General features: G+C 37.7%; 1 protein-coding gene across 9 annotated transcripts in view; it reads left to right on the forward strand.

The window, feature by feature from the left end:
* Nucleotides 1-27,321, forward strand: part of FAT1 (FAT atypical cadherin 1) — a 126,734-nt gene that overhangs the window by 82,422 nt on the left and 16,991 nt on the right. For 6 of the 9 annotated variants that reach the window (XR_012495544.1, XM_074329766.1, XM_074329767.1 and 3 more), the window contains 13 exons: nt 248-458; nt 1,658-1,726; nt 2,861-3,000; nt 6,772-7,047; nt 7,172-7,382; nt 12,855-16,922; nt 17,439-17,635; nt 20,132-20,285; nt 21,114-21,347; nt 22,198-22,587; nt 23,865-24,079; nt 24,364-24,501; nt 26,670-26,813. Coding sequence is in view for 8 of the 9 variants with exons in the window: in XM_074329766.1 (XP_074185867.1) it covers nt 248-458; nt 1,658-1,726; nt 2,861-3,000; nt 6,772-7,047; nt 7,172-7,382; nt 12,855-16,922; nt 17,439-17,635; nt 20,132-20,285; nt 21,114-21,347; nt 22,198-22,587; nt 23,865-24,079; nt 24,364-24,501; nt 26,670-26,813 (6,447 nt within the window). In the remaining variant the exon portion in view is untranslated. The remainder of the gene's footprint in view (nt 1-247; nt 459-1,657; nt 1,727-2,860; nt 3,001-6,771; nt 7,048-7,171; nt 7,383-12,854; nt 16,923-17,438; nt 17,636-20,131; nt 20,286-21,113; nt 21,348-22,197; nt 22,588-23,864; nt 24,080-24,363; nt 24,502-26,669; nt 26,814-27,321) is intronic. The other 3 variants (XM_074329768.1, XM_074329763.1, XM_074329765.1) reach the window with 1 other exon arrangement.

Here is a 27,321-nt window from a genome sequence, read left to right on the forward strand (position 1 = left end):
CAGTGTTTGGGACCTAACAGTGGGAAGTACGGGTTTTTTCTCTTTTCAGCTGTCACTCCAGTTATTTATGTTGACTGTGGCAAAAGATGTTGCTCTTTTTATCAAGTATTATTAAACACATGGAATATACAAATACAAATATTAAATGTTTGAAATTGACTTAGTTCAAGACCAACCCAGTCCATGCTCCAGTGATGGGATGTAACTCCCAAGTTGTTGTTTTATTCCCTCTCCCCATATTTTATAGATTAAGGCAGTTGATAATGGTCGCCCCCAAAAGTCGTCAACCACTCGACTCCACATTGAATGGATCTCCAAACCCAAACCATCCCTGGAGCCAGTTTCTTTTGAAGAACCATTTTTCACCTTCACTGTAATGGAAAGCGATCCAGTTGCTCACATGATCGGAGTGATACCTGTTGAGCCTCCTGGTACACCTCTCTGGTTTGACATCATTGGTAAGCATTCCTCGTAGTTTTCATTGTCCTTGTATCGGTTGCACCAAGGAGAAGCTGTTTATGGTTGTATGATTTCTGTGCACATCTCAGAATTTAAAATTGAGAGTAAGACCTATAAGTGGAGGTTTTGTTTTAAATTGCAGTAGTTTGATTGCAAAATTTATCACAATATTCAACATATATTAAACTTGTTTAAAATAGGTGCTCTATAAGTACCATCTCATTAATATAAAAATAAGGTTTTTAAAAGTACATCAAGGAGTTCCGGAGAAATCTAAACGTTTTGGTCCAAAAGTACAGCTTCTTAATTTTTCCTTCTTGATACATAACATACGGCACATTACTATTTTTAGTGAATATGATTTGCGTATTTAAAATAACTATGCCTATGTGATTGTCACATGTCAGTATTTTATAGGAAATAAGCTTACAAATGTTAATTTTATGACTTAAAAATGATAGTGCCAATCATAGGTTTTTAAATTTCATTTACCTCATTTTCAGTAGAAAGCAGGGTTCACTAGATTAAATTACCCTATGGTAAAAATTACATGCCTAACCCAGTTTGTTTTTGTCATTTAATTTAGCTTAGATGTAGAATATAATATGCTATTCCAACATATTTTTTAAAAATTCGTATTAGACTCTGACATCTTAGTTTTTTTTTAATTCTATTTGTTTACATTATGTTAATTGTAAGGATAGTTAAAATTAAAAGTATGTATTGTGATTCTTGTCTCTTTGGACCTTCATATCCATTTTCCCTCGTCCACCCCTTCGCCACCCTACCGCCACATGCTATTTCAGCAAGTTGAAGCCCATAGGACATAGTTTGCAGGGGCCACAGGGTGCAGGTGGTGTAGGCGATACAGGTTTTTCCTCTGGAACTTTCACACTAGATAGGCTATTTTCATAATTTTGATCAATGTATGAAATTGTGGGTGTCATCAACACATATGAAACTCATTACAGTTTAGTTTTAAATTAAAAAAAAAGATTATTTTCATAATTAACTACAATGAAAAGAGTTTGTTTGCTCTCTGTTAACGCCTGTCACGTTTCCAGATGAGCAGGCTGCTGCTGTGCAGCATCTGACTTCAGCGTTTAACCCTGACCGCCTTGGGAACTGGTCTGATTGATGGCTCTTCCTTGTTCTCTGCTTCCTTCCATGCTTGCTTGCTTCTTTTTGGCTGTGCCAGGAGACTCACTTGCTAGAGAAGTGTTTTACATCTTTCAGATGACTTGTGACCTGAACTGTACAGCAGAAGGTATCTGCTGAGATCACATAATTTGCCTCAGATTATGAGATCTAAAATTAAAGCATCAATTTCTAGAACTTTTTTATTTCCAGTGACTTGTGTTTCAGTGTGTTTTGTTTTCAGTGTGCATGCATATGGTCACTCATTTCCTTTTTAAACATTCTGACTTTGCATCCATTCTTAGTTTTAGGTTTGACTGAAGACTTTTTTGTGTGTGTTGTTTTTCTTGTACGGTAAGATTTAGTAATAGGAGTTCATTATGACATTAAGACTTTATTTTCATTCTATTTCATTTCATTGATATAAGTATCTCCAGTTTAATGGATTTGAAAACGAAGTTTTAGCTAAAATATAATTGGGAATGCATTTGGATAATGTAGTAGCACAGAAACTATTGCTTCATTAAGCTTTGTGTGTGATAACAATGGGAAAAAATTTCAAGTAGTTTATAAGAGTCAGGGCTAAACGTTAACTACCAATGATTTTTTCCAAGTTAACATTTTTTTTTTTTAACTAGTTTCAGGTGCACAAGACAAAGTAATACTTAGACGTTTATCTTTTATATCCCTCACACTGTGTGAATCTCCCTCCCCCCATCCACTATCCCTCTGAAATCGCACAGAGCCATTACATTTCCACTGTCTCTATTCCTTTAATAAGGATTTTATTAGGGCAGTATGACCAGGTGTCACAAATTTTTTTTTTTTTTTTAGTAATTATAGTTTTAAATGGCCAACCCTGGTTACTAAATCATGTCTTATATAGCTACTGAGGTATACATTAAAAAGATATTTAGAACCCCTGAAAAAGCAAATTGAAAGTAATTCATTGGCAATATTGGCAGTTTCATTCTGTTTTCAGAGTTGCTTTCTTTCTTGCCTCCTTTCCCTTACTTGCTTCCTTGACATTTAGGTCTCAACCTCGTGTTACTAAGCATTGTCTTTCTAATTGGCCTTTCTTTTCTTGTCTTTCAAAATGTAAGCTTCTTGGAAACACCTTGATCAATACATCAGAAGTTCTTTTTCAGTTTGCTTTTTTTTTTTTTTTTAACTGCCATTAAGAATCAGAAAGCCACAAAATAAATGACAGGTTTTCCTCCTGTGACCTGTTTTTACTTTTTTTATTTTCCCTAATTTAAACTAGGTGGCAACTATGACAGTCACTTTGATGTGGACAAGGGCACCGGAACCATCATTGTTGCCAAACCTCTTGATGCAGAACAAAAGTCAAACTATAACCTCACAGTTGAGGCTACAGATGGAACCAGCACTATACTCACTCAGGTTAGTGAATCGCTAGTGATGTGTCTGTCAGAGGAGGACTCATACAACATTCTGATTCCAGGGTCCACAGACAATATGAACAGTTGATTCTGCTCTCTTGGATTCTCAAATCAGAAGTTACTATGTTGATATAATTAACACGATGCACACCAAGGATTTTTATTTAGGGAAAGAAAATTAACTGCAAATCCTGATTTAGGTTTCAAAATTAGTTTTGAAAATTTTGAAAGAGAACTTAAAAAAATAAGCCACATTGTTGTTATGTCATCTAAATCTTTCATTGTACCATGTTTCCCTGAAAATAAGACCTAGCCAGACAAGCAGCTCTAATGCGTCTTTTGGAGCAAAAATTAATATAAGACCCGGTATTATATTTATATCGTATCATATATCATACTATACTATATTATACCGGGTCTTACATTAATTATTGCTCCCAAAGACGCATTAGAGCTGATCGTCCAGCTAGGTCTTATTTTCGGGGAGACACGGTATACTCCTTCTGATCTGTGTTAGTATAAAGTGTGTCACTGTGGAAGATGAATTGTCCAGGTCATTTTCATTAAAACTGGTTACCTTAACTAGGGATGTGTAAAATAACTGATAATATTGTTCTAATAATTCCTTTAACATGTTTGTTTGTTCCTGATGATTAAGAGATGGCTAGATACTGGGATTTCAAATTTAAATGTTAAAACCCTCTAAACTAAATTTAAATTCAAATCTTTCTTATTAATTCTCTTTTATTCTGCGTCGCCTGCTTAGAGACTTTGTTGAGCACTTGCTATGTGCCAGGTATTGTTCTAGAAGCTGAACAGTAGGAAACAAAACCCTGCCCTCGCGAAGCTTCCATTAGGATGGTAGAAGCTAAAGATTTGTGCGTAATCTGCTATATCCAACTAGCAAAAGGAAAAAGTTAAATTGTTGGAGTACAAAATGCTTCTGGATTCCAGCTTTCTAGCTTTAGATTATACTATTTTAAATCTTGCATGGGATAGATCATGTGCTAAGCGACTTAATTGCATTAAAGAATAAAAATTATAGTCTGTGATGTCTTCTCAATTAAAAAATGAGTAGATAATTTAAAGCCAGTTATGAAAAGATTTCATTCCTTTTTGTAAATGCTTATGATTTTTAATGTATTTAAAATGGATGGTATGTACCATGCTTTGTGGTTATTTTGAGATGGTCATGTAAAAGTTCCCGTGCAGTTTTAAAATTTCCGTTTTGTCAGTAACTTTTCTCATTGTAGAAGTTAGACTTTAGAGCATGAAAATGAGAATAAAACATCAAGAAAAATAATAAATTTAACAAGATCAAGATAATTCTAAAAGGTTTAAAGACGATAAGTGTATGTAGACCAGTTCAGATAATCAACTAACCAGACATCTAGCAAAGGAAACTTAATAAGTAGTAGAAATGACCCTCTGTGCCAAACATTCTTATTACTAAAGATGATATAGCTACCTGTAGCATTTATCATTTATTACATAAGTGAATAGTTAGTAGTGCTCCGCTTTCCCAATAATTGTAGTTTTAGTTAATACAGTTGAAAGCTTAGTATGAAATATAGTATAGATTGACTAAAATTCCTATGAAACATGGAAGATATATATTCTAGTCCTCTTTTCTTAGAGATGCAGAATATCTTAAATTCAGTGATGCTTTTATACTCCCATAACTGATTTTCAGTCATTTTCAAAACATCTTGGTACTGTCCTAATGAATTACTGGTAGAGGAAGTGGTCAGAATATCAGAGGATGGTTACAGCGCCTGGTTACTGATGGTTACTGACCTGTTAAGGTGCGGGACAAAGGGAACAATCAGTAAATGGGTTTGGATTTCTAGTGTGTGGCTGAGGGCAGAGAGATAGGAATTGGGTGGGAGCGGGGCAGCAGAAACCTCCTGAAGAGGGTCATAGACATCAGAACGGGTTGATAAGACACTAGAACACGCACAGCAAGGTAGATTCCAGTTTATAGGTACAACTCAGGAACCAGCAGAGCAGAGTTTGCTGCATCAAGGTCAGTTGCAGCAGATAACAGATTGGAGTTTTGTAGAGAATTCTCGTGCTGAGCCAAGGTGCATTACCCCCAGTTCTAAGTCCTTCTCTCCAGTTTCTAAGAGATAGGTTGGTCCGTTCCACCTCTTGCCTTTGTGTCTGTGACCAAGCTCTTCCTCCTACCCCAACATACCTTCATCGACCAACCCCAAACCTACCTAAGCAAAGCCTGAACTCCTCCTTAGAAGCTTTCTGAATGTCCCAGACCATCTCTGGACCTCTAAAGACTTACAGTCTTTATAAGTCTTTACCTGACAGAGTAGGAAACCTCATTAGTCTTTGTGTGTGAAAGACGTTGCCTATGAGGTTGAAAGCTTCATGAAGGCAGAGTCTGTCACACATTTGTTTTATACTCTTGGTAAATGGAGGCAAGTGCTGAGCATGTACGTGCCCAATGAATATGTTTCAGTTGAATCACCTTATCAGAAATACCTATTTTTACTTTAGCTGTTTCTGTTTACTTGTGATTCATTGATCTTGGAGAGGATTAAACTATTTCTGCCCAACACTCTGTAAGAAAAATAATGTTTAAATTTATAGTGCAAATAAATACATAATGATTTAATTTATAGAAATTGCCTTTATAGACATCCCTTCTAGATATTCATTGACATTGAAGAGTGAGGCGTCTGTAGTTTTATATATTTACATAACTTTCACATAAAACCTTTCTGTGGTTTGGTGGCTGCATTTAATAGTCATATAAAATGTCAGGTTACAATTCATCACTGATGTTTTAGTGTTCTCTGAGAACACGGGCATAGTCTTCCTGGGAAGGCCTCTTGTTCATATGCCTGCACCAGTGTGGTTAATGGCTTTACCTGTGCCTTCCTGGGACTTTGGCCACCTGTGCCATTTGGACCAACGAACCTCTTTGTTCCATATATGCCAACGAAGCTCAGATTTCTTGTTCATAACTGTAAGCCATCTTTTATAATTAGTAGTGATTGCCACGTCTTTTCAGTCTGAAAATTAATCCCCTTACTGTCAAGTAAAAAAACTTAATTAGGACTCCGTTTTTTAACATCTGCTTTTTCCTCTAAGGTTTTTATTTTATGTTGACATACTTAATGGAGTTTCTTTTTTCAATGTACTTAAACTGCATTTAGGAAACGTGATTACTATTTCTATGTAGATGTTATGATCACAAAAATATAGTAAGAATTTTTTGCATATTTCTAATTTGTCTCTCTCTATATATATATAAATATCTGTCAGTAGGAATTTAGAGTCTCAATGATTAGAACAAGAAATATAGATACTGTGAGCATCTAGTAACATACTCACCTCAATAGCTTGATAGTTACAGATTCAAATCTGATACAGGAAATTAGTCTCCACAAAATCCTGGTACAGTAAATTTCTGTTACCTTTACACGAGTAATCTAGAATTATCTCTTCTGTGCAGACCCTAAGGGGAATTAAGTCTGCATATCAGAAAGAGGTATGAAAGGTGTTACACTTTCTCTCCAAAGTTTTAGTCTCAAGAATTTAGAAAGATGTTCATTATCTTTCTCATATTTACATAGTTGATATTTAAATGAAAAATGTTAAAGGTAATTTTGATTCTAGATTTTTGTAACATTATATTTGTATTTCATTTTGCTGAAAAATCAGTTTTTTTCAATGTGTATCTGATTTTTTCCTTGATTCATTAAATAATTAAAATATAATTAGCAATATTTTTATGTGAATCATTTTGTTGTAGGTATTCATCAAAGTAATAGACACAAATGACCATCGCCCTCAATTTTCTACATCAAAATATGAAGTCATTATTCCTGAAGACACAGTGCCAGATACAGAAATTCTGCAAATCAGTGCTGTGGATAAGGATGAGAAAAACAAACTAATCTACACTCTGCAGAGTAGTATTGATCCATTGAGTCTCAAGAAATTTCGTCTTGATCCTGCAACGGGCTCTCTCTATACTTCCGAAGCGCTGGATCATGAAGCCATTCACCAGCATGTTCTTACAGTCATGGTATGGCTTTCCGCTCCGTCTTCTGCCACCATTTGGTTCCTGAGGGTTTCATGTGTTTGAGACTGATTTTGAATCAGTTATAAGGAAAACCTCAACAGGATTGATAATGCGTTGCTTCTTTTAGGTACGAGATCAAGATGTCCCTGTAAAGCGCAACTTTGCAAGGATTGTTGTCAATGTCAGCGACACAAATGACCACGCCCCCTGGTTCACGAGTTCCTCCTACGAAGGTCGGGTTTATGAATCAGCAGCTGTGGGCTCAGTGGTGTTGCAGGTTACTGCTCTGGACAAGGACAAAGGGAAAAATGCGGAAGTGGTGTACTCCATCGAATCAGGTATTTTGGGAGCACTTGATGGATTTATAACTTTGCGCTTGTTAGAAAGTGTTTCTTTTCTAAAATTAGTTCTAGATGTTCAAACATTTCTGTGTATCACTGTAAAAATGGCTTAAATTGATCTTTGGTTACCATTTTACGTGGTAGGAGAACGAGAAAGAAACTTTCTTTTAATTTTTAACTCTTTACAAAGCTAAGATAGAGAGTCCTAACGAAGTTTGGGGAAAGTTCTAAGCAAGTCACAATATTAGCATAATTCAAGGCAGAGAAGTCCTACAGTAAAGAAAACTGTATTTGACCAATTCAGTATTTCTAAAAGTGTGTTAACCACACAATCCTTTTCCTTTGTAAACTAGGAGACACTTTTAGGAAACCTCTGGCCTGTTAATATAATGCTTTATTTTTAGTCAGTATTTTCTCTTTGGCAGAGCAGGAAATGTCATGACTCATGAGTGCTGACTCATCCAATTCTGATTGAGTCAGATCTAGAGAGGATGTCATGCCTCTGCTGCCCCTTCCACCCCATGCGGCTTTAACGGTTGCGTTTCATTCCTGGGTTATTGCTTGCAGTAGGTCTCAGGGTTAGGCTTTGGACTGGAAGAAATGTTGACAAGCCAAAGGGGCTGAAGTTGGGCAAGAGGCAACAAGGGCAAGGAAGACCAAATCAGGAAGTGTAGGCCGTTCTTCTAGGGATGACCAGGCGAGAGACCAGTCTTGCTGGTGATGACGAGAAGGAAGGTCACCAAGAAGCAGGTGTCAGAGCAGAATGTTTTCTACTACTAGTCAGTCATTCATTTATTCGTCCCACAGACTAAGTTCATTTTGTGTGCCGGCTGCCATGTTATGAGCATTCATACTTGTTCTTAACACGTAGGGGGTTACCATTGGTCCACAAATACATGTTCTTGCAAAAGAATCCTGCCCCCGATTGAAGCAGGGATTTGCATTAGAGCATATGATTGTATAGTCAGGAATGACCTTGCTTTGGGGCTTGTCTTACTCATACCAAGTAATACGAGTAAGGGATTAAAATGTCGAGAAGGTCCCTTTCATTTTTCCATCTTTCTCAGTGCCATTGTTAGTACAGAGTCTCATTCTTCTGTCTTTATAATGATTTTTAGAGTATTGAGATCATCCACTTAACTTGACCTTTTTTGGGTAAGTCCACATCTCTGCATATATAGAAATTTTGTCTTGCTTCAGCATTAGAATTGGAAGAGGTATAAATTAACTATAAGTCATATAATCAAAAGCCGAGCAAATGGAGAGGAATTTAAAAAAAAAAAAAAAAAAACTTAGTTGATGTGTTTTATGTGGTTAAACTGTTTTTGTTTCTTAATATATTTGAAGTTTCATTGATTTCCCTGAAAATGACCAAATTTAGTCCATTACTCACAAGACCTCATAGACTGCCGGTGGTTGCAGTGTTAAAATGTGTTACAGTGTAGTTAGTGCCTTGAATCAAGATGAAGGTTTTTCCACTGGTTCAGAAATTTAGCCATTAGAAAAACAGTGCATTCCATTTGTGCATGCCTGAGCACTTCAATAAAATAATTTTCTCATAGACAAACTGGCTGGGTTTGTGTAGGAGAAAATGTTAAACTTTCCCTTAGCTTTCACATAATTTTCAACAACTGGGTGGTTAAAATATGATTCTTGGTGCCTGACCAAAGGCATGTGCATTCTTTAAATGTTTGTAATGACTGATGGAATTAGTAATTTGGTATTCCAAGAATGGAACTGTATCTCTGCTGGAGGAATAGATAATACCAGGGACCTATTTTGGTATAGAATTGGGACTTTTAAGAAGATTTTTTTTTTTTTATAGATTTGGTAATATAAAAATTGTGCTGAACAATTACTTTATAGGAAACTACTATCTTCAAATGCTATAGAATTGTGTGTATGCGAATCTGTTGGAATAGCATGAACTATGCAGTGGTCATACAGCCTTTCATTTAATAGTTTATTTATAATCACCTTCTTCTAATTTCTGTCAGATTACATTTAATAAAGTTCAAAAGACTCGTTATAAAGTCAGGCCACAACACTGCATGTTTAATTAGCAGCAATTTATTGAGCAAAAGGTTTGGTCTGATAAGGACTCTAGGAAAAAAGGAATTAATTAAAGGATATTTTCAGTAACAATTGAGTTATGTTTAGAGACATAAGCCGTACTTGGGGCCACATGGCATTTTCTTCTCTTTATTTTTTTTAAAGTAGATTATTGTATTTTCAAAACTGTCGTAATACCTGGAAATAGAAGACACTCAGTAAATGTACTCATTGACAAGAACTGGTTTTCTTCCCCAAACTTAAGTATTATTGCAACTGAAGCTTTATAGAGGCTTCCATATTGTCAAGCAGTCAGCATCCCCAGCATGTCCACCGCGGGAAGACAAGGATCCCTGTACACGGCTCCCTGACGTGCCCTCTGGGGTGCGTGTGTAATACAGTTGCAGCTAATGAGTACAGATATGCACGTTTGTCCAGATAATTGCCTTGTTCCAATGGAGGGAACAATTTAAGGCTATTTAGAAATCACCAGTATCTCCAACTAAAGTGCATGACTAAGCCCCCAACCTAGTACAGACTTCCCCCATGGCCTTGTGAATTCATTTACAAATGCCATACGTGTATTTCAGTATTAGTGAGTGTGCCTGTTACTAGATCAGACAAGTGCACGTGTGTTCAAACCACTCAGCAGCCCTCCTTGTTTTTCCACATAAACATGCTGTTGCTCTCCCATCTGCAAAGGTGATGATTTCTGCCATAGTGTATATGTATGTAGCATCCATAAATTAATTGACTAGCTGGGTTCCTGTTTAACCTTCTTGTTACCAGTGACAGGCTCAGAGCTGTCTTTATCAAAGTCAAGATACTCCAAGTATCTGAAAAATGTTTCTGAATACCATGTGGTTGATACAAAATTCAGGGATGCCCAATTAGTCCATATATGTTCCTTTTGCTAATACTTTTAAATGAAGTACTTAATCTAACAAATGGTAGCTGGTAGTTATTAAAGTAGAAATGCAGGAAAAACCCAACACAAGTATATATATAGTGCCTTAATAAATGGATTGATTTTTTTTTTTTTCAGGCTGCTGCTCAACCTGTTTGATATTTAATTCAGTATCTTTCCATGCATGTGTAAAAGTTTTTTCACTCAACAAACATGTACTGAGTATCTCCTATGTGTCAGGCATTTTTCTAGGCACAGGTGATAAAATAATGAATAAAACAAGTCATGCTTAAATGGGGCTTATATTCTAGTGGAAGAACAGATAAGAACAAGGCTACAATACATGGTCTAAAGAGGACAGAAACAACCTGCTGAATAGGCAGGTCAAGGAAGGACTCACTGTTATACTCTAAGCACAGGGCATTTGGGTAAAACGCGAATGAATGAATGAATGAATGAATGAATGAATGAATGAATGAAGCAAGGAGAATAACTGGGGGAAGACTGTTCCAGGAAAGGATTCACCAAATACAGTGATCCTGAGCTGAGAATGCGCTCACCTGAGGGAGGAGCAAGAAGGAAGCTAATGGGGCTGGAGGGTAAGGAGCTGCCAGCCTGCTTTAATATATAGATAATAATCTATTCATTATGCCATGTGAGGCTTTGCATTTTGAAGTTAAGATTTCACTATACACGATCAGAGAAATGCATATGGATGAGTGAATATAAAATACGGTAGGTCAGCTGCTTTTTTAGCACAGACAGACGAAAGTCCAAGGGGTGGGGATAAAGATAGTTGTCCAAGGTTGTCACAGTTTCTGTGAGCCCAGGCAGCCAGTCACAGTTTTGGAAGGTGGGGTGATAGACAGGTAGGATGAGAAAAGACCTTGCCTTTCTGATGACTGACTAAAACACGAGAGAGAATCTGGGGTTGTTGACTCTCATAGATACACGCAGGCCAAAAATTTGTGTCTACAAGGCCTGGCCAGGGCAGCATGACACCATTCATGGGCAAGGGGTTAGCTCAGAGCTTCGGGTCCTGGAGAACACCTGGGCCTCTGCCCTGTTGCAGACTGAAGCACGGCCATGGGGCCTGAATGCAGAGCCAGGCAAACTTAATGAAAACCAGACTGGGTCTGGCCTCAGGAATAGCTATCATGGATTTTTGGAAAATGTGTTGAAGGAAATGAAGGCTGTAGAGGAAGTGTTTACTAGTAATGATGTGGAGAAAGAAGTGCTTGGTTAATCCCCTGGTTTGCAAATCACACTAAGTAACTCTGCTCTATGAAGTGCCACACTCGATTGCAAACTAAAGGAAAACAGAATTTGAGAAAGCAATTAAGTGAGGCAAGTCAGCTTTGTTTTGGGTAGGTGTAATAGTTCATTTGGGGAAAATAAATTCAATTCTCTGACTAGAATAATGGATCTGGAGTCTTGTTTATGAAACAGAAAACTGGATGGAGGGTTTGTGGATGGGTTGAATCTGAGGACTGTCACACTGCCTGGATCTATCCAAAAACATGGTACCCTGCTAAACTGTAGGAAACTGCTCATTTCTTCAGGAGGGTTTCAGTTGATACAAAACAGTGGAATATGGTAGAGTTGCATTTGCACTAAATACATGTATATAATATAGCTGGGAAAGGGCCAAAGAAAAGCAAGTTAAAGCACACGATGCTAGAGGAGTTTCTCAGACTCAACACTACTGACATTTTGAACCAAAAAAACTTTTGTCGTGCGGTCTGTCCTGTGTATTGTAGGATGTGTAGCAGCATTCCGGGTCTCAACCCACTAGATGCCGGCAGCACCCTCTCCTCCCAAGTAGTGACAACCAAAAGTGTCTCCAGACATTGTTGAATGCCCCCTTCTAAGCAGAATCACCCCTACTTGAGGACCACTGACCCAGGGAATAACTTGACCTAAAAAAGATTAAGAAGAGAATATTACAGAAATCTTCAAAACCTACAGGTTTTGAAGGTGGGGCAGGTTATACACAAGCTTATTCATCAATTTTCTGAATATTAAAATTCTTGAAGTTTGTTAAATTTTCTTAATGAATCGAAGTCTTCCCTTTCATAATGAATAAGAATCTTGAGCATTTTCAAGTGATAAATGCTGAAAATATAAGTATGTTTCACAAGGTTTTTGAGGGAGTCTTGGAAAATTATGAGCTTAATTGCTTTATGGAAGGATAACCGTATCCTTCTGTGGCACATTCCTTGTTCAGCCAATAGAGAGTGAGGTGTGGTGTTCAGTGCCGATTGATATTTCTTCTCTTCCTTGCATTTCATAATTTATGGCCAAAACTCTGAAAAATCTGCCTTAATTTAGGCGATAAAAACGAAACAAGTTGAGTAAAACAGGTTCCATTCATATGTTGATAACCTCCAAATTTCTGTTTAATTTCAGGATATGATTTTTGAAGATATCTTTGTTTCTGTATTTCCAACTACTACTTCTATCGATCCCTGTATTTTTCTCTTACATGCTTTTTTTTTTTTTCTTCCCAGGAAATATTGGAAATTCTTTTACAATTGATCCCATCTTGGGCTCTATAAAAACCGCCAAAGAATTAGATCGAAGTAACCAAGTGGAATATGATTTAATGGTGAAAGCTACAGATAAAGGCAATCCACCAATGAGTGAAATAACTTCTGTGCATGTATTTGTCACAATTGCTGACAATGCCTCTCCTAAATTTACATCTAAAGAATATTCTGTTGAAATCAGTGAAACTATCAGCATTGGGAGTTTTGTTGGAATGGTTATAGCCCATAGTCAATCCTCAGTGGTGTATGAAATAAAAGATGGGAATATAGCTGATGCTTTTGATATTAATCCACATTCTGGAAGTATCATCACTCAGAAAGCCCTGGATTTTGAAACTTTGCCTGTTTATACATTGACAATACAAGGAACTAACATGGCTGGTTTGTCTACTAATACAACTGTTCTAGTGCATCTACAGGATGAAAATGACAACTTGCCAGTTTTTATACAGGCAGAATACACAGGACTCATTAGCGAATCTGCTTCAATTAACAGTGTGGTCCTAACAGATAAGAATATCCCATTAGTGATTCGAGCAACTGATGCTGATAAAGAATCAAATGCTTTGCTTGTGTATCACATTGTTGAACCATCTATACACAAATATTTTGCTATTGATTCTAGCACTGGTGCTATTCATACAGTACTAAGTTTGGACTATGAAGAAACAAGTACTTTTCACTTTACTGTACAAGTGCATGACATGGGAACACCACGGTTATTTGCTGAATATGCAGCTAATGTGACTATACATGTAATTGACATTAATGACTGCCCTCCTGTATTCTCCAAATCATTATATGAAGCATCTCTTTTGTTGCCAACTTACAAAGGAGTAAAAGTCATCACAGTAAATGCTACAGATGCTGATTCAAGTGTGTTCTCCCAGTTAATATACTCCATCACCGAAGGTAACATCGGGGAGAAGTTTTTTATGGACTACAAGACTGGTTCTATAACTGTACAAAACACAACTCAGTTAAGAAGCCGCTATGAGTTAACCGTTCGAGCTTCTGATGGCAGATTTGCAAGCTTTTCCTCTGTGAAAATCAACGTGAAAGAAAGCAAGGAAAGTCAACTAAAGTTTACCCAAGATTTCTACTCTGCAGTAGTGAAAGAGAATTCCACTGAAGCCAGAACATTAGCTGTGATTACTGCTCTTGGGAATCCAATCAACGAACCTTTGTTTTATCATATTCTCAACCCAGATCGCAGATTTAAAATAAGTCGCACTTCAGGAGTTCTGTCGACCACTGGTATACCATTTGATCGTGAACAGCAGGAGGCATTTGATGTGGTAGTAGAAGTGACACAAGAACATAAGCCTTCAGCAGTGGCCCACGTCGTTGTGAAGGTCATCATAGAAGACCAAAATGATAATGCACCCGTGTTTGTCAACCTTCCTTACTATGCTGTTGTCAAAGTGGATACCGCGGTGGGCCATGTTATTCGCTACGTCACTGCCGTAGACAGAGATAGTGGCAGAAATGGGGAAGTGCATTATTACCTGAAGGAACATCATGAACACTTTCAAATCGGACCCTCAGGTGAACTTTCACTGAAAAAGCAATTTGAACCTGACACCTTAAATAAAGAATATCTCGTCACAGTGGTTGCAAAAGATGGAGGAAACCCAGCGTTTTCGGCTGAAGTGATAGTTCCAGTTACTGTCATGAATAAAGCCATGCCTGTGTTTGAAAAACCTTTCTACAGTGCAGAGATTCCAGAGAATATCCAGATGCATAGTCCCATTGTCCACGTGCAAGCCAACAGTCCAGAAGGGTTGAAAGTGTTCTACAGCATCACAGATGGAGATCCTTTTAGCCAGTTTACCATTAACTTCAACACCGGAGTTATAAATGTCATAGCTCCTCTGGATTTTGAGTCCCACCCAGCATATAAACTGAGCATACGAGCCACTGACTCCTTGACTGGTGCTCATGCTGAAGTATTTGTTGACATAATAGTGGAAGACATCAATGATAACCCTCCAGTGTTTGTCCAGCAGTCTTACGCTGCAACGCTGTCTGAGGCATCTGTAATTGGAACGGCTGTTGTTCAGGTTAGAGCAACAGATTCTGATTCAGAACCAAATAGAGGAATTTCATACCATATGTTTGGGAATCACAGCAAGAGTCATGACCATTTTCACATAGATAGCAGCACGGGTCTCATTTCACTAGTCAGAACTTTGGATTATGAGCAGTTCCAGCAGCACAGGATTTTTGTGGCAGCCGTGGATGGTGGCATGCCCCCACTGAGCAGCGATGTGATTGTCACAGTAGATGTCACTGACCTCAATGATAATCCACCACTGTTTGACCAACAGATTTATGAGGCCAAAATTAGCGAGCATGCCACTCATGGGCATTTTGTGACCTGTGTAAAAGCCCATGATGCAGACAGTTCAGACATAGACAAGTTGGAATATTCCATTCTGTCTGGCAACGATCATAAGAACTTTGTCATTGACAGTGAAACAGGGATTATCACACTCTCAAACCTCCGCCGGCACACCTTGAAGCCATTTTACAGTCTTAACGTTTCTGTTTCTGATGGAGTTTTCAGAAGTTCGGCTCAGGTCCAAGTAACTGTAATTGGAGGCAATTTGCACAGTCCTGTTTTTCTTCAGAATGAATATGAAGTGGAGCTCGCTGAAAACGCTCCCTTACACACCCTGGTGATTGAGGTTAAAGCAACTGATGGGGATTCTGGTATTTATGGTCACATTTCTTACCATATTGTAAATGACTTTGCCAAAGACAGATTTTACACAAATGAGAGAGGACAGGTATTTACTTTGGAAAAACTTGATCGAGAAACCCCAGCAGAGAAAGTAATTGCAGTTCGTTTAATGGCTAAGGATGCTGGAGGAAAAGTTGCTTTCTGCACCATTAATGTCATCCTTACCGATGACAATGATAATGCACCACAATTTCGAGCAACCAAGTATGAAGTCAACATTGGATCCAGTGCTCCCAAAGGGACATCCGTCCTTAAAGTTCTTGCAAGTGATGCTGATGAGGGATCCAACGCTGATGTCACCTATGCTATTGAAGCAGATTTTGAAAGTGTTAAAGAGAATTTGGAAATTAACAAACTGTCTGGTATAATTACTACAAAGGAAAGCTTAATTGGCTTAGAAAATGAGTTCTTCACTTTCTTTGTTAGAGCTGTGGATAACGGGTCTCCACCAAAAGAGTCTGTTGTCCCCGTCTATGTTAAAATACTTCCACCGGAAATGCAGCTTCCAAAATTTTCAGAGCCCTTTTATACCTATGCAATTTCAGAAGACATGCCTATCGGAACAGAAATCGATCTGATCCAAGCAGAACACAGTGGGACTGTTCTTTACAGCCTTGTCAAAGGGAATACTCCCGAAAGTAATCGGGATGAGTTCTTTGTGATTGACAGACAGAGCGGGAGACTGAAACTGGAGAAGAGGCTGGATCACGAGACAACTAAGTGGTATCAGTTTTCCATACTTGCCAGGTGCACTCATGATGACTATGAGGTGGTGGCTTCTGTAGATGTTAGTATCCAAGTGAAAGATGCAAATGATAACAGCCCTGCCTTGGAGTCTAACCCGTATGAGGCATTTGTTGTTGAAAACCAGCCAGGGGGAAGTAGAGTCATCCAGGTCAGGGCATCTGATCTAGACTCAGGAACCAATGGCCACGTTATGTATAGCCTAGATCAGTCACAAAGTATAGAAGTCATCGAATCTTTTGCCATTAACATGGAAACAGGCTGGATTACTACCCTAAAGGAGCTTGACCATGAAAAGAAAGATAATTACCAGATTAAAGTAGTTGCATCAGATCATGGCGAGAAGGTTCAGTTGTCCTCTACAGCCATTGTGGATGTTACTGTCACCGATGTCAACGATAGTCCCCCACGATTCACGGCAGAGATTTACAAAGGGACTGTGAGTGAAGATGATCCACCAGGCGGGGTAATTGCTATCTTAAGTACCACGGACGCTGATTCTGAAGAAATTAACAGACAAGTTACATATTATATAACAGGTAAACATATTTAAATGGTTTAATTTAAAATTAAATATATTAGAAGTGTAAATCCTGAGATACATATTTTAGGGAAATTGGAAGGTAAAGGAATGAGTTAAGTATATCTAAAAAAGTAGAAAAAGCATCTGTTAAGCTACATTTCAAGTTCTTTGCCTGAACAAAGTTAACGGTTGTTTCACTAGACTGTTTTTTATTTTTATGACTCATTCTCTTGAACTTGATACTTAGCATACAATAAACATTATAATTAAAAAGAAAAAGTTACAGTTTCATTGTAGGCTAAAGTATTGTTTATTAGCCTATATTTTATTTGGCTTATTGCTGTGCTTAAAAATACATTTTAATACTGCTTTGATTATTTTTTGGTAAATGGGAAAGTTAACATACCAAATACATATGTAATTATTTTTTTAAAAAAACCTTAATTCTTTATCTACTGTATAATTTATTTCTCCTATTACTACTTTTCGTTATGTCAACAAGTTTGTCATCTTTCCTCCATTTATTTAATAGGAGGGGATCCTTTGGGGCAGTTTGCTATTGAAAATATACAGAATGAATGGAAGGTCTATGTGAAGAAACCTCTGGATAGGGAAAAAAGGGACAACTATCATCTGACTATCACAGCAACTGATGGGACCTTCTCATCAAAAGCTATAGTTGAAGTGAAAGTTCTTGATGCAAATGACAACAGTCCAGTTTGTGAAAAGGTAGGTGGCTCTTTCTTCACATTTATAGATTATGAATTCAGATGTGTTTCTCAGGCCTTGCAGAAGGACTCTCATATGGTGCTGTGGGCTTTATATTATAATCTCTTGTTGTTTAAGCAAAGATGAGTGTTAGATGGGGCAAGAGTTGGATTAGCATCAGAACTATGTTTGGGAATGCTTAAATGGTTTAAAATCCTCATCTAAAAATACTGTAAATTTTGGACAGGATTACATTTGTGTTTAAAAATGCTCTGTAAAGTTTCCATGAAGGGATTCCCTTTGTTTGGGGATGAGGTTATTTTGGGTGAAATATCTGGCCAGCAATTATTTATACAGAGTTCTGTTTTGCTTTAACAGACTGTTTTGGGGGCACTTGCTCTTGACACAGTTGAGAAAGTACGAGGTTAATGACGTGGCTCCTGCACATGAAATGTGGCCATTTCATGTGAGAACAGATATGTCAACGAAGAGCTGTCCCTGTGAGGGCGCAGGGTGAGGACGTGAGCAGGAGTGGTCAGGAGCTGGAGGATGAGGAAAGCTCAGCCTTTGGGAGGTGGTGATTAGATAACGGAGTAGAAGTGGGAAGGCAGTGGGTCTTAAGAAGGGTGAACTGGCTTAGAGAGGCTGCGAAGGTCCTTCCGGGGAATTGGGACTCTCTCCTAGAGAAAATAGGGGCTCTTTGAATCCCTTTCTATTTGAAAGATGGAGATCACATGAACCTAGAGTTCTTAAAGAAGATGAGTTCAGTAATACTGTGTTCATTTAGATGAGGAAGGCTGACAGCAAGGGGATAATAGAGCGTAGGCAGAGGTGGCAGAACGAATGAAAGGACACAAGACACTACAGAGGGAAAACTGGTAGCACTTGGTCCTGCCTGCGTGTGACAGCATGGCAAGCATGTCAAGTCAACGTTGACTTTACTGTTTCCCACAGGAGAGATGGGGAGAAACTTGAGTTGAATGTATTTTTAGAAGTGTAGAGATGATGAGATTGAGGGTGGATATTAGGGAGGGATATGTAAATGTGTTAGTTTCTATGGATAACTGGTAATTGAATTCATTTGAAAGGATAATTACAAAAAGGGATAAAGAGCAGAGATAGGTAAGGTATCTCTCTAGGGAGAAAGGAGGAGGAAGCAGAGATGGAAGAAAGAGAATGCTGGTATCAGGATGGTGTTAACAGAATAAAGGAGGAGAGCATTTGTAGGAGGCGGGATTGCGAGCAGAGGTGTGATTGAGATTGAAGCAGACGGTTTGAAGTCTGACTGGCTTGGAGGTGGCAGTCTCACTATCACGATGGATGCCTGATTGATCAAGGTTAAAAAGTGTGCACTAAGGAGGAAATCGATTTGGAAAGTTGAGACTCAAAGGAAGGAAGAAGAGTATGGCATGTTGAGGGAAGGTTGGGTAGAGGGGAAAGTGATTTTGAAAAGGGGGCCAGAGGAGTTGGAGAGCTCCCCAGTAAGCATGAGACATGCTGAAGATGTGGAAAGGAACAGAACTGTTCTCAGGGAAATGGCACTTAACTTGTAGTTCAGTCAAGAGGGGAAGTGGAACTTCTGAGGGGTGAGGCGTTCATTCCAGTCCATGTTTGTACTTTTTGGTGATAGTATTTTCTGGATGGAGGACTTTATATTTACATATTATAGAAACTAAATGTATGTGTTTTGTTGTTTTTTGAAACTTTCGTATTGTTTTAATATGAAATACCCTATCATCTTTGGGGAAAATAAAATTTGGACACTAGATCATTTAGAATCATCGGTATTGCAAAATATTTTGTTTCATGAGTCATTAAATGTAGTTCATCTAAAATTGAGCTTCGATTAAGAAAATAAATTCAATAAAATCTTACCTGTCTTATGGTTTTTTGGTTTATGGCATAGATTTCTAAATAGTTGGAACTGAAAACAACCATTTAATATGTTTGACAGGTCAGATGTGAAGAGAGAGGTTAGAGCATGTAATAGAAGAGCCCCAGCCCAATCCTCACTTACCCTCCTCACATGTGGCCTTGGGGAGTCTGTTTTCTCCCATGACTCAAGGATTGCTTCTTTCTTAACTGTAATTATTTGGTTCTGTGTTAAGAACAAGTGCAAACAATAACTTTTTGTATTGGAAGTTAGTAGATATGATGTCACAGGCATCTGTTTTCTCCAATCTTTAAGTAAATAGGGAGTGCTACTTATATTTACTCATAAGATTTTAAACTAAATATGAAACCAACTCAAAGACATAAAGCACTACATTCAGAACTCTGTTGGTTAAATATCAGATTAGACTCGCTCAGCAATATTGAGCTGTTAATTGTTATGTGGCTCCTCGTTTTATATTGTTTTATAAGAAAAATAGTTTTGAAAGCTTCTTGGATTGTAGCTTTAGTTATTTCCCATGTTTTCTATGGCCAAAGTTAAGTGATTTATTTCCAGTCATTCCCTTGGCAATCATGTTGACTTCCAATGTCTTTTGTTAACAATATTGTTTAAACTCTTTGTAGACTTTGTATTCAGACACAATTCCAGAAGATGCCTTTCCTGGGAAGTTGATCATGCAGGTCTCTGCTACAGATGCAGATATCCGTTCCAACGCTGAAATTACTTACACATTATTTGGTCCAGGTGCAGAAAAATTCAAACTAAATCCAGACACAGGTAATGATGGAGTTTGGGGCAAAATTAATTGTGTTCCAACAAAATCATATATGCAGGTGGGTTTAGATCATACACAAAAAATGAAATTACGTTTTCATGTAAAATGTACTGGATGTTACAAAATTGGCATCGCTTAGAAATTTACACAGCAATTTAATGTGTAAAATTTGGGGTGAGATTTCAAAAAGTAACAGCAACAGTATCACCTACTTGAACCAAGGATTTAAAATTGTTTATATCACCTTTAAAAAAACCCTCAGAAGTTAAAATATACTTCAAATACTCTACATTATCCGTTTTATTATGTAGCTTGTTTTCATGAATGCATGGTCATCAATTTATAATTTAGCATATTCATTAATTCATGGTATTTTACTCATCTTTGCATTGCTAGGATCGTTTTCCTCTTATAATTTATATTTTGTTAAAATTGGGGTCAAGTAATAATTTTCTATTAAGCCACCCCCCCCACCACCACCAAAGGACTAATTGTGAACATATAAATCTAATATTTTGAGTCAATTAATTTTTTTTTTTGATTTGGCAAATTAAGTAGCTATTTTGCTTTTGTAACATTATATGTAATGCAAGAGGCTCTAGCCTGGAGATCATTATGACTTAAAGAGCTAGCACCTGGCGGGGTGAGGAGACCTGGAACTCACTGTATTCACACAGCTGTTGACTCTGTCACTGATAAAACTGTTCTCCAAAGGAAGGCTGTTAGTCAGATTTTGTACCTGTAAGAGCAAAGAGGAAGAAATAAGATGTGCTATTACAGCTCACATTTTAAATCTCAAGTGAGTCCATTTATTTTTGTTTGTTTTGCAGGTGAACTGAAAACATTAGCCCCCCTTGATCGAGAGGAGCAAGCAATTTATAACCTTCTAGTCAAGGCCACAGATGGAGGGGGAAGATTCTGTCAAGCTAATGTTGTGCTCACATTAGAGGATGTGAATGATAATGCCCCTGAATTCTCTGCTGATCCTTACACCATCACCGTGTTTGAAAACACAGAGCCTGGAACGCTGTTGACAAGAGTGCAGGCTACCGATGGAGATGCAGGTATCGTCTAGACTATGCTTGGCCTTCAAACTGTACCCTAACATCCTAGCAACCTCTGTTTTAAAACACACCCCAGATTCAGCCTGTTTAGCTTATCTTAACCTCATGCATGTTGAATAGCTTATCGTTGTGTTATTTAATTCCTTAGCATTAAAAAAATGGAGTGAAATCTTTAAAATAATGAATGCATTCTCAATGAATATTTGAAGTCTCAAAATTGCATCCAGTGAACTTGCTGTTGTAAGGTATCCATAGTAGCCATAGAATTCTGGTTAATGACTAGGTTAGCTGATCTTCATATCCCATTGAATTAATTAGTGATGTATTTTGTGAATAAACCATTCATGACATGAAGAGATTTTAGTATCAGAATGTAACAGAAGCAAATGCTATATTTTTTAGTTTTACAAACCTGTCAAATGTTTTATGAAGAAAATAAAAACTCTAGGAAATCTATTTTATGGCATTTTGATAGCAGATAGTAAAAGTAACTTCTTCAGTTAGACTAATGCTGGAGAATTAGAAGAATAGCAAAAATGTCACTTTTCAAATAAATCTTTCTCACTGAAGGTAAATAATACATAGACTTTAAAAGATCTGCTGGGTATTATAGCATAAGTTCACATAGAGCATTGTCTTAAAAAGCCAGGTAACTGAAATTATATTTACATTTACTTAAACTCAGTAAATTGCTAATCTAAAAGCTCACTGTTTTAAAAATCATAGTCATAAGAATTTTTAAATAATGTGTTAGCATTTTCCATTTTTTATAAGTATGCTACATTTAAAAAAATAATTTGTTTACATTCCTTGAAATAAAACATTCTGACATGATGTCATGTCTTGACAGGATTGAATCGGAAGATCTCCTACTCTCTGATTAACTCTGCTGAAGGGCAGTTTTCCATTCATGAATTATCTGGAATTATTCAGTTAGAAAAGCCTTTGGATAGAGAACTACAGTCAGTATACACCCTTACTTTGAAAGCTGTAGATCAAGGTTTGCCAAGGAGGTTAACAGCTACTGGCACTGTTATTGTGTCAGTGTTGGATATAAATGACAACCCACCTGTGTTTGAATACCGTGAATATGGTGCCACAGTGTCTGAGGACATTCTTACTGGAACAGAAGTTCTTCAAGTGTATGCAGCAAGTCGGGACATTGAAGCAAATGCAGAAATCACCTACTCAATAATAAGTGGAAATGAACATGGAAAATTCAGCATAGATTCTAAAACAGGTAACCTACCATGTAAATGAAAGGAAGCCCTTTATTCTGCCAAAAAGGTTAGATTGCCCGGCACTTGACCTGATATAAAGTGACAGATCATAAATTGTTAGTAGATACTCTAAAAAGATAAACATCAAGTTTTCTTTGTGACGTTATTTTAGGTAGGATTCAAAGTGGTTTTGAAGACTTGAAACTATAGTGCTACATAAAATACATCTCTGATATATCTAACTATAAGCAAATTAACTTTAAATAGAAAATTAAAGTGTCACACTCCAGTAACTTAGTAAAGATATAAGATATAGTAAATTAGTAAAGATAAACAGTGGAAGATAGTACAGGATCTTGCATAATGGCTCCTTTTTACCTCCTGTTATTTAGAACTCATGTGAAGTAGCTTCCCCAAGTGAAACAGTAGTTTCGACCTCTTTGATCTTAGTTTCAATGGGGCATCTGATACTTCGTAAGGTTGACTTCTTTATTATACTAGTTATGGTTATATATAACAGTCATAGTACTTTGAGTCACACTGCTATCAAGGTTAAAAGTCATAGGAGCTTAGACTCTTGCTGCATAAATACTTCTGTAGTCTTGTTAACCTGTGGTCTAAAATAGCTGTAAGTCTTAGAGCATTGTAAAAAGTCACTCCATTCAAACTGCATTTAATTGTATGTGACTATTTCAGATGAACAGTAGGTGTGTGCGGATGCTATTTTAAAATGTATTTTTAACACATACCATAAAACTTATTTTTAGGGCTGTATAAGTAGTATGGACAATAAGGAAGTGAAAAGGAAAGATGTTTAAGGAGCTGTTAAAACAGGAATTTTTTTTATAATGATAGGATGTAAAGAGTTATTCTAGAGATTTAAAAAAAGGATGCACATTTCTGTAAAAGAAAAAAGTATGAGAAGGAAAAGGAAACTAAAAGCCAAAGAAGAGAATTTTTACTTTCTTTTCATTTTATGAAATTAGAATGAAGTCTGTATTCAACTATGGTTTAGAAGAAATGAGAAATAGAATAATTTTATAGCAGGGATGTGGGTAGTATTGATTGGGAAAGCAATTTAAATATCACAAAGAGTATCAGGAAAATAAGGACCCGGGGATGGGCAAATTCATAATTTTTAAGTGTTGAGTTAAGAAATTAGAAAATATACATACATGATGAGTAAACTTTTGAAGTAAAAATTTAATTTGTTTGACAGGGTCTATTTCAGTCATAGTACCCGGAGAAATCAGTGGCATTTTAAAGTGCTGGCAGTGATTTTGATTTTTCCATACAGGAGCCATATTTGTGATTGAGAATCTGGATTATGAAAGCTCTCATGAATATTACCTGACTGTGGAAGCCACTGATGGAGGCACACCTTCATTAAGTGATGTTGCAACTGTGAACGTGAATGTAACAGATATCAATGATAACACCCCGGTGTTCAGCCAGAGCACTTACACGGCAGTGATCAGTGAAGATGCCATTCTTGAGCAGTCTGTCATTACAGTGTGTATTTTTTTCTTTTTCTGGGTCTCTGCAAGAGTTTTTTTTGTTTCGTTCTTTTGTTTTTAAATTTTTTTTTTTTTTTTTAAGATTGATCCTGTTTTGGTAGTAGACTTACTTGAAAATAATTTGAAGATAAGGAAGTGTCTTTCGTTATTCTAGTCAGTTACTGACTCCATTATAAGTAATTGTCATCTAGCAGCTAGCTATGATACCAGAAATTCAAGACTTAAAGACTTCTGTCCCTTCCTTAGCTGTGTCCTAAACAAGAGCCTGATATTTTCTAGGTTATGGCTGATGATGCTGATGGACCTTCCAACAGCCACATCCACTATTCAATTATAGATGGCAATCAAGGAAATCCATTTACAATTGATCCTTCCAGGGGAGAAGTGAAAGTGACCAAACTTCTAGATCGGGAAACAGTAAGTGAAAAAGCTTGGCTTAAATTGTTTACAAATTACCAAATAACAAGTAGAAGTGCCTTGTATTCATATTTGCTGGACATGATGGGAAAGACCAGAAGGGAAGAACCGGAACTGGGAAGCAAGACATAAATACTTGAAAAGCAATTATAGTATTACATTCTCAAAAACGTAACAGATGTGTTTCATACTAATAGGAAGTTTGGATAATAAAAGTTTGTAGTCAAGAAGAAATTACTGTTGACTCCAGTGTTTTGAGACACTTCATGGAACTAGAAGCTGGATTTTAAATAATAGCAAATATTTTGAAAACCATAGGTGTTGAAAGAAGGGAATTCCCTGTGAGGAATTACTTTAGCAGAGGCATGGAGAAAGGAAGACCTGGGTTATAAATATTTAGGTGATTTTATTCAGTTATATTGGAGTAATCTTACAAAGAAGTGGGGAGGTAAGATAGAAAGGTGTTATAGGAACATATTATGGGCCACATACAAAACCAGGAACAGAGATTCAGACTTGATGCTGCGGACTTGAGGGAGTGACTGAGTATTCGTGAGCCCAGGTGTGACGTTACCAGGAGACATAATTTGAAAATGAGCTGTACATAGGTCCAGGTGTTGTTTAGAGTAGCGGGAGACCAGGGAGGCAGGAAGACCAGTGACAGTCAGTGGTAAGGCAGCCAGAGCCTAAATGGGAAAGGAGCAGTGACAACGGAGTGAAAAGACAAATGCAGAAACTTCGTAAGGGGAAAATTAGAATCCACACAGCTTAGACGTGGCGCTTCATAGAACGCAGTGGTGTCAGATGACTCCATTTTTTACAGTCTTGTTGGGACTGGGTCGTGCCCTGGAAGAAAAGCAGGGAGGTCATGAGGGTATATATAAACTTGGCTCCAGGAGAAGTTGTTGAATGTGGTTTTTGATACACTGATTTTTAGAGGAAAATGACATATTAGGGTAAACTTATTCAGACTGTATTTGGAGGTTTTAGTCAAACTTGAAACTTGAAAGCTGGAAATGCAGATATGGCACATGCCTCTGGAGATACAGAAGTGATCTGAGGTGTTGAGATAAATGGGAACAAAGGAAAGGCAAGCCAGGCGGAACTGAACATCCATCCATCCATCTAATCTATCCATTTGTCCAGCCACCCGCTCATTCCTTCACACAGACAGGAAGGAATCTGCCTCAGAGAAGTGAAAAAGTGAAGGAGAAATGAAGGAAGCCTTGGTTTAGGAAACTAGAAGACATTGATGATAATAAAGAATAGTTTTAGAGGAATAATGGGTTAAATCTAAGATTAGAGGAATTGGGGGCAATGGTGATGAAATATCTCATTCAGGTCTCAATTCTTTGATGCCTTTTCTGACCTGTTATTTTTGAGCAGGGGCTTTCCGAGAGTTTAGGAAGCACGACTCTTAGGTATAGGATTGTAGTACTGCTGGGCAGAGCAAAATTTAGTACTTTTCACTGAAGAGCTTCTTAGGTCCTTTAATATACAAATGTCCATTGTGAGGTAGCAGAGGAGATGGCCTGTGTTGTTTCCCAAACCAGCTCATCGTCAGAACCCGTTTTGGGAGGAACATATTGTCAGACTAATATTCTTCAGAACATATTCTGGGATTTAGCCAGCATTCTCATTGCTTCCCCCACACATTCTGGAAGAGTGACCTTAACAGGGAACTGTCCTGGAAAAGAAACTACCTTACTTGACTCCATTTTTTTTTGTAGGAAGTCATGAAGAGATAATCTTGGGAGATTTAGACAGTTGACTACAATCCAAGTGTAAAATTATTGTGAGAAGGTGGTCTAGAGTGTCCTGAAATGTTGGAAATCAGTAAGCGCTCAGGGTGGGAAACAGCTTCACGCCTGTCTGCCTCTGTCTGAAAGGAACATTTGGGCTATAGGAAAGGTTGCCTTCCCAGTTACTAAAGTAACAGGCTCTGAGATAAGGTTAACATTTTCTTCTCATCATTTGCATTACTTTTCCGTCTTAATTTCTGTTAGTAGAGCTGTATGTTAGGGAATTGCCCACATACAGGACACAGCAAATGATGACAGGTTTTCAGAGCTTCCATTCCAGGTTGTCAGGAGTATACTTCTGATTAGACCCTGTTCTTCGGCTTTGTGAAAATGGATATGCCATCTCTTTGTCTTGTCCCCAAAAAGATTTCAGGTTACACGCTTACGGTTCAGGCGTCTGATAACGGCAGTCCACCCAGAGTCAACACAACTACGGTGAACATCGATGTGTCTGATGTCAACGACAACGCTCCCGTCTTCTCCAAGGGAAACTACAGTGTAATTATCCAGGTAATCTTGGGGTGCTGAGGGGTTCATAGAATGCAGCCCTGTTGAAAGGAGCTCGTTCAATGGCTTCAGCTGTTCGTTTGAAATGTGTTTTCCAAAGACTGTGTTTTAGAAAAATGAGAAGAGTGCAAAATTAGAGGGCTCTCCATCAATACTAAAAGATGAGCATTTTCAAGATGCCACCAAGCTTTTATCTCTCTTGTTTTTGTGCTTTGGTTTTTAAGATACTCTCATTAGCTTGGGTCTCAATCTTCTCTTCGGTTGTCCCTGCTTTTCCTTCTTGGCCTCACTCTTGCCCCATCTTGACTTTCCTCCTCTCTCCCAGTCCTCCAAACACCACCACTTCATTCCTCCCCCTCTCTCACCCCTTCCCTTACACAGTGTTATGCGTGTCCCATCCCCTTCAGTCCTTCCTCCCCCATTTCCCCTGCTCCCTTCTTCCCTCTCTCCTCCTCATCACAACCCTTTCCCCCACGTCTTTTCTTCTCTCTTCCTTTCAAGTGGAGCAGCA

This window comes from Rhinolophus sinicus, linkage group LG04 (assembly GCF_036562045.2).
Source record: "Rhinolophus sinicus isolate RSC01 linkage group LG04, ASM3656204v1, whole genome shotgun sequence".
Lineage (NCBI taxonomy): Eukaryota > Metazoa > Chordata > Mammalia > Chiroptera > Rhinolophidae > Rhinolophus > Rhinolophus sinicus.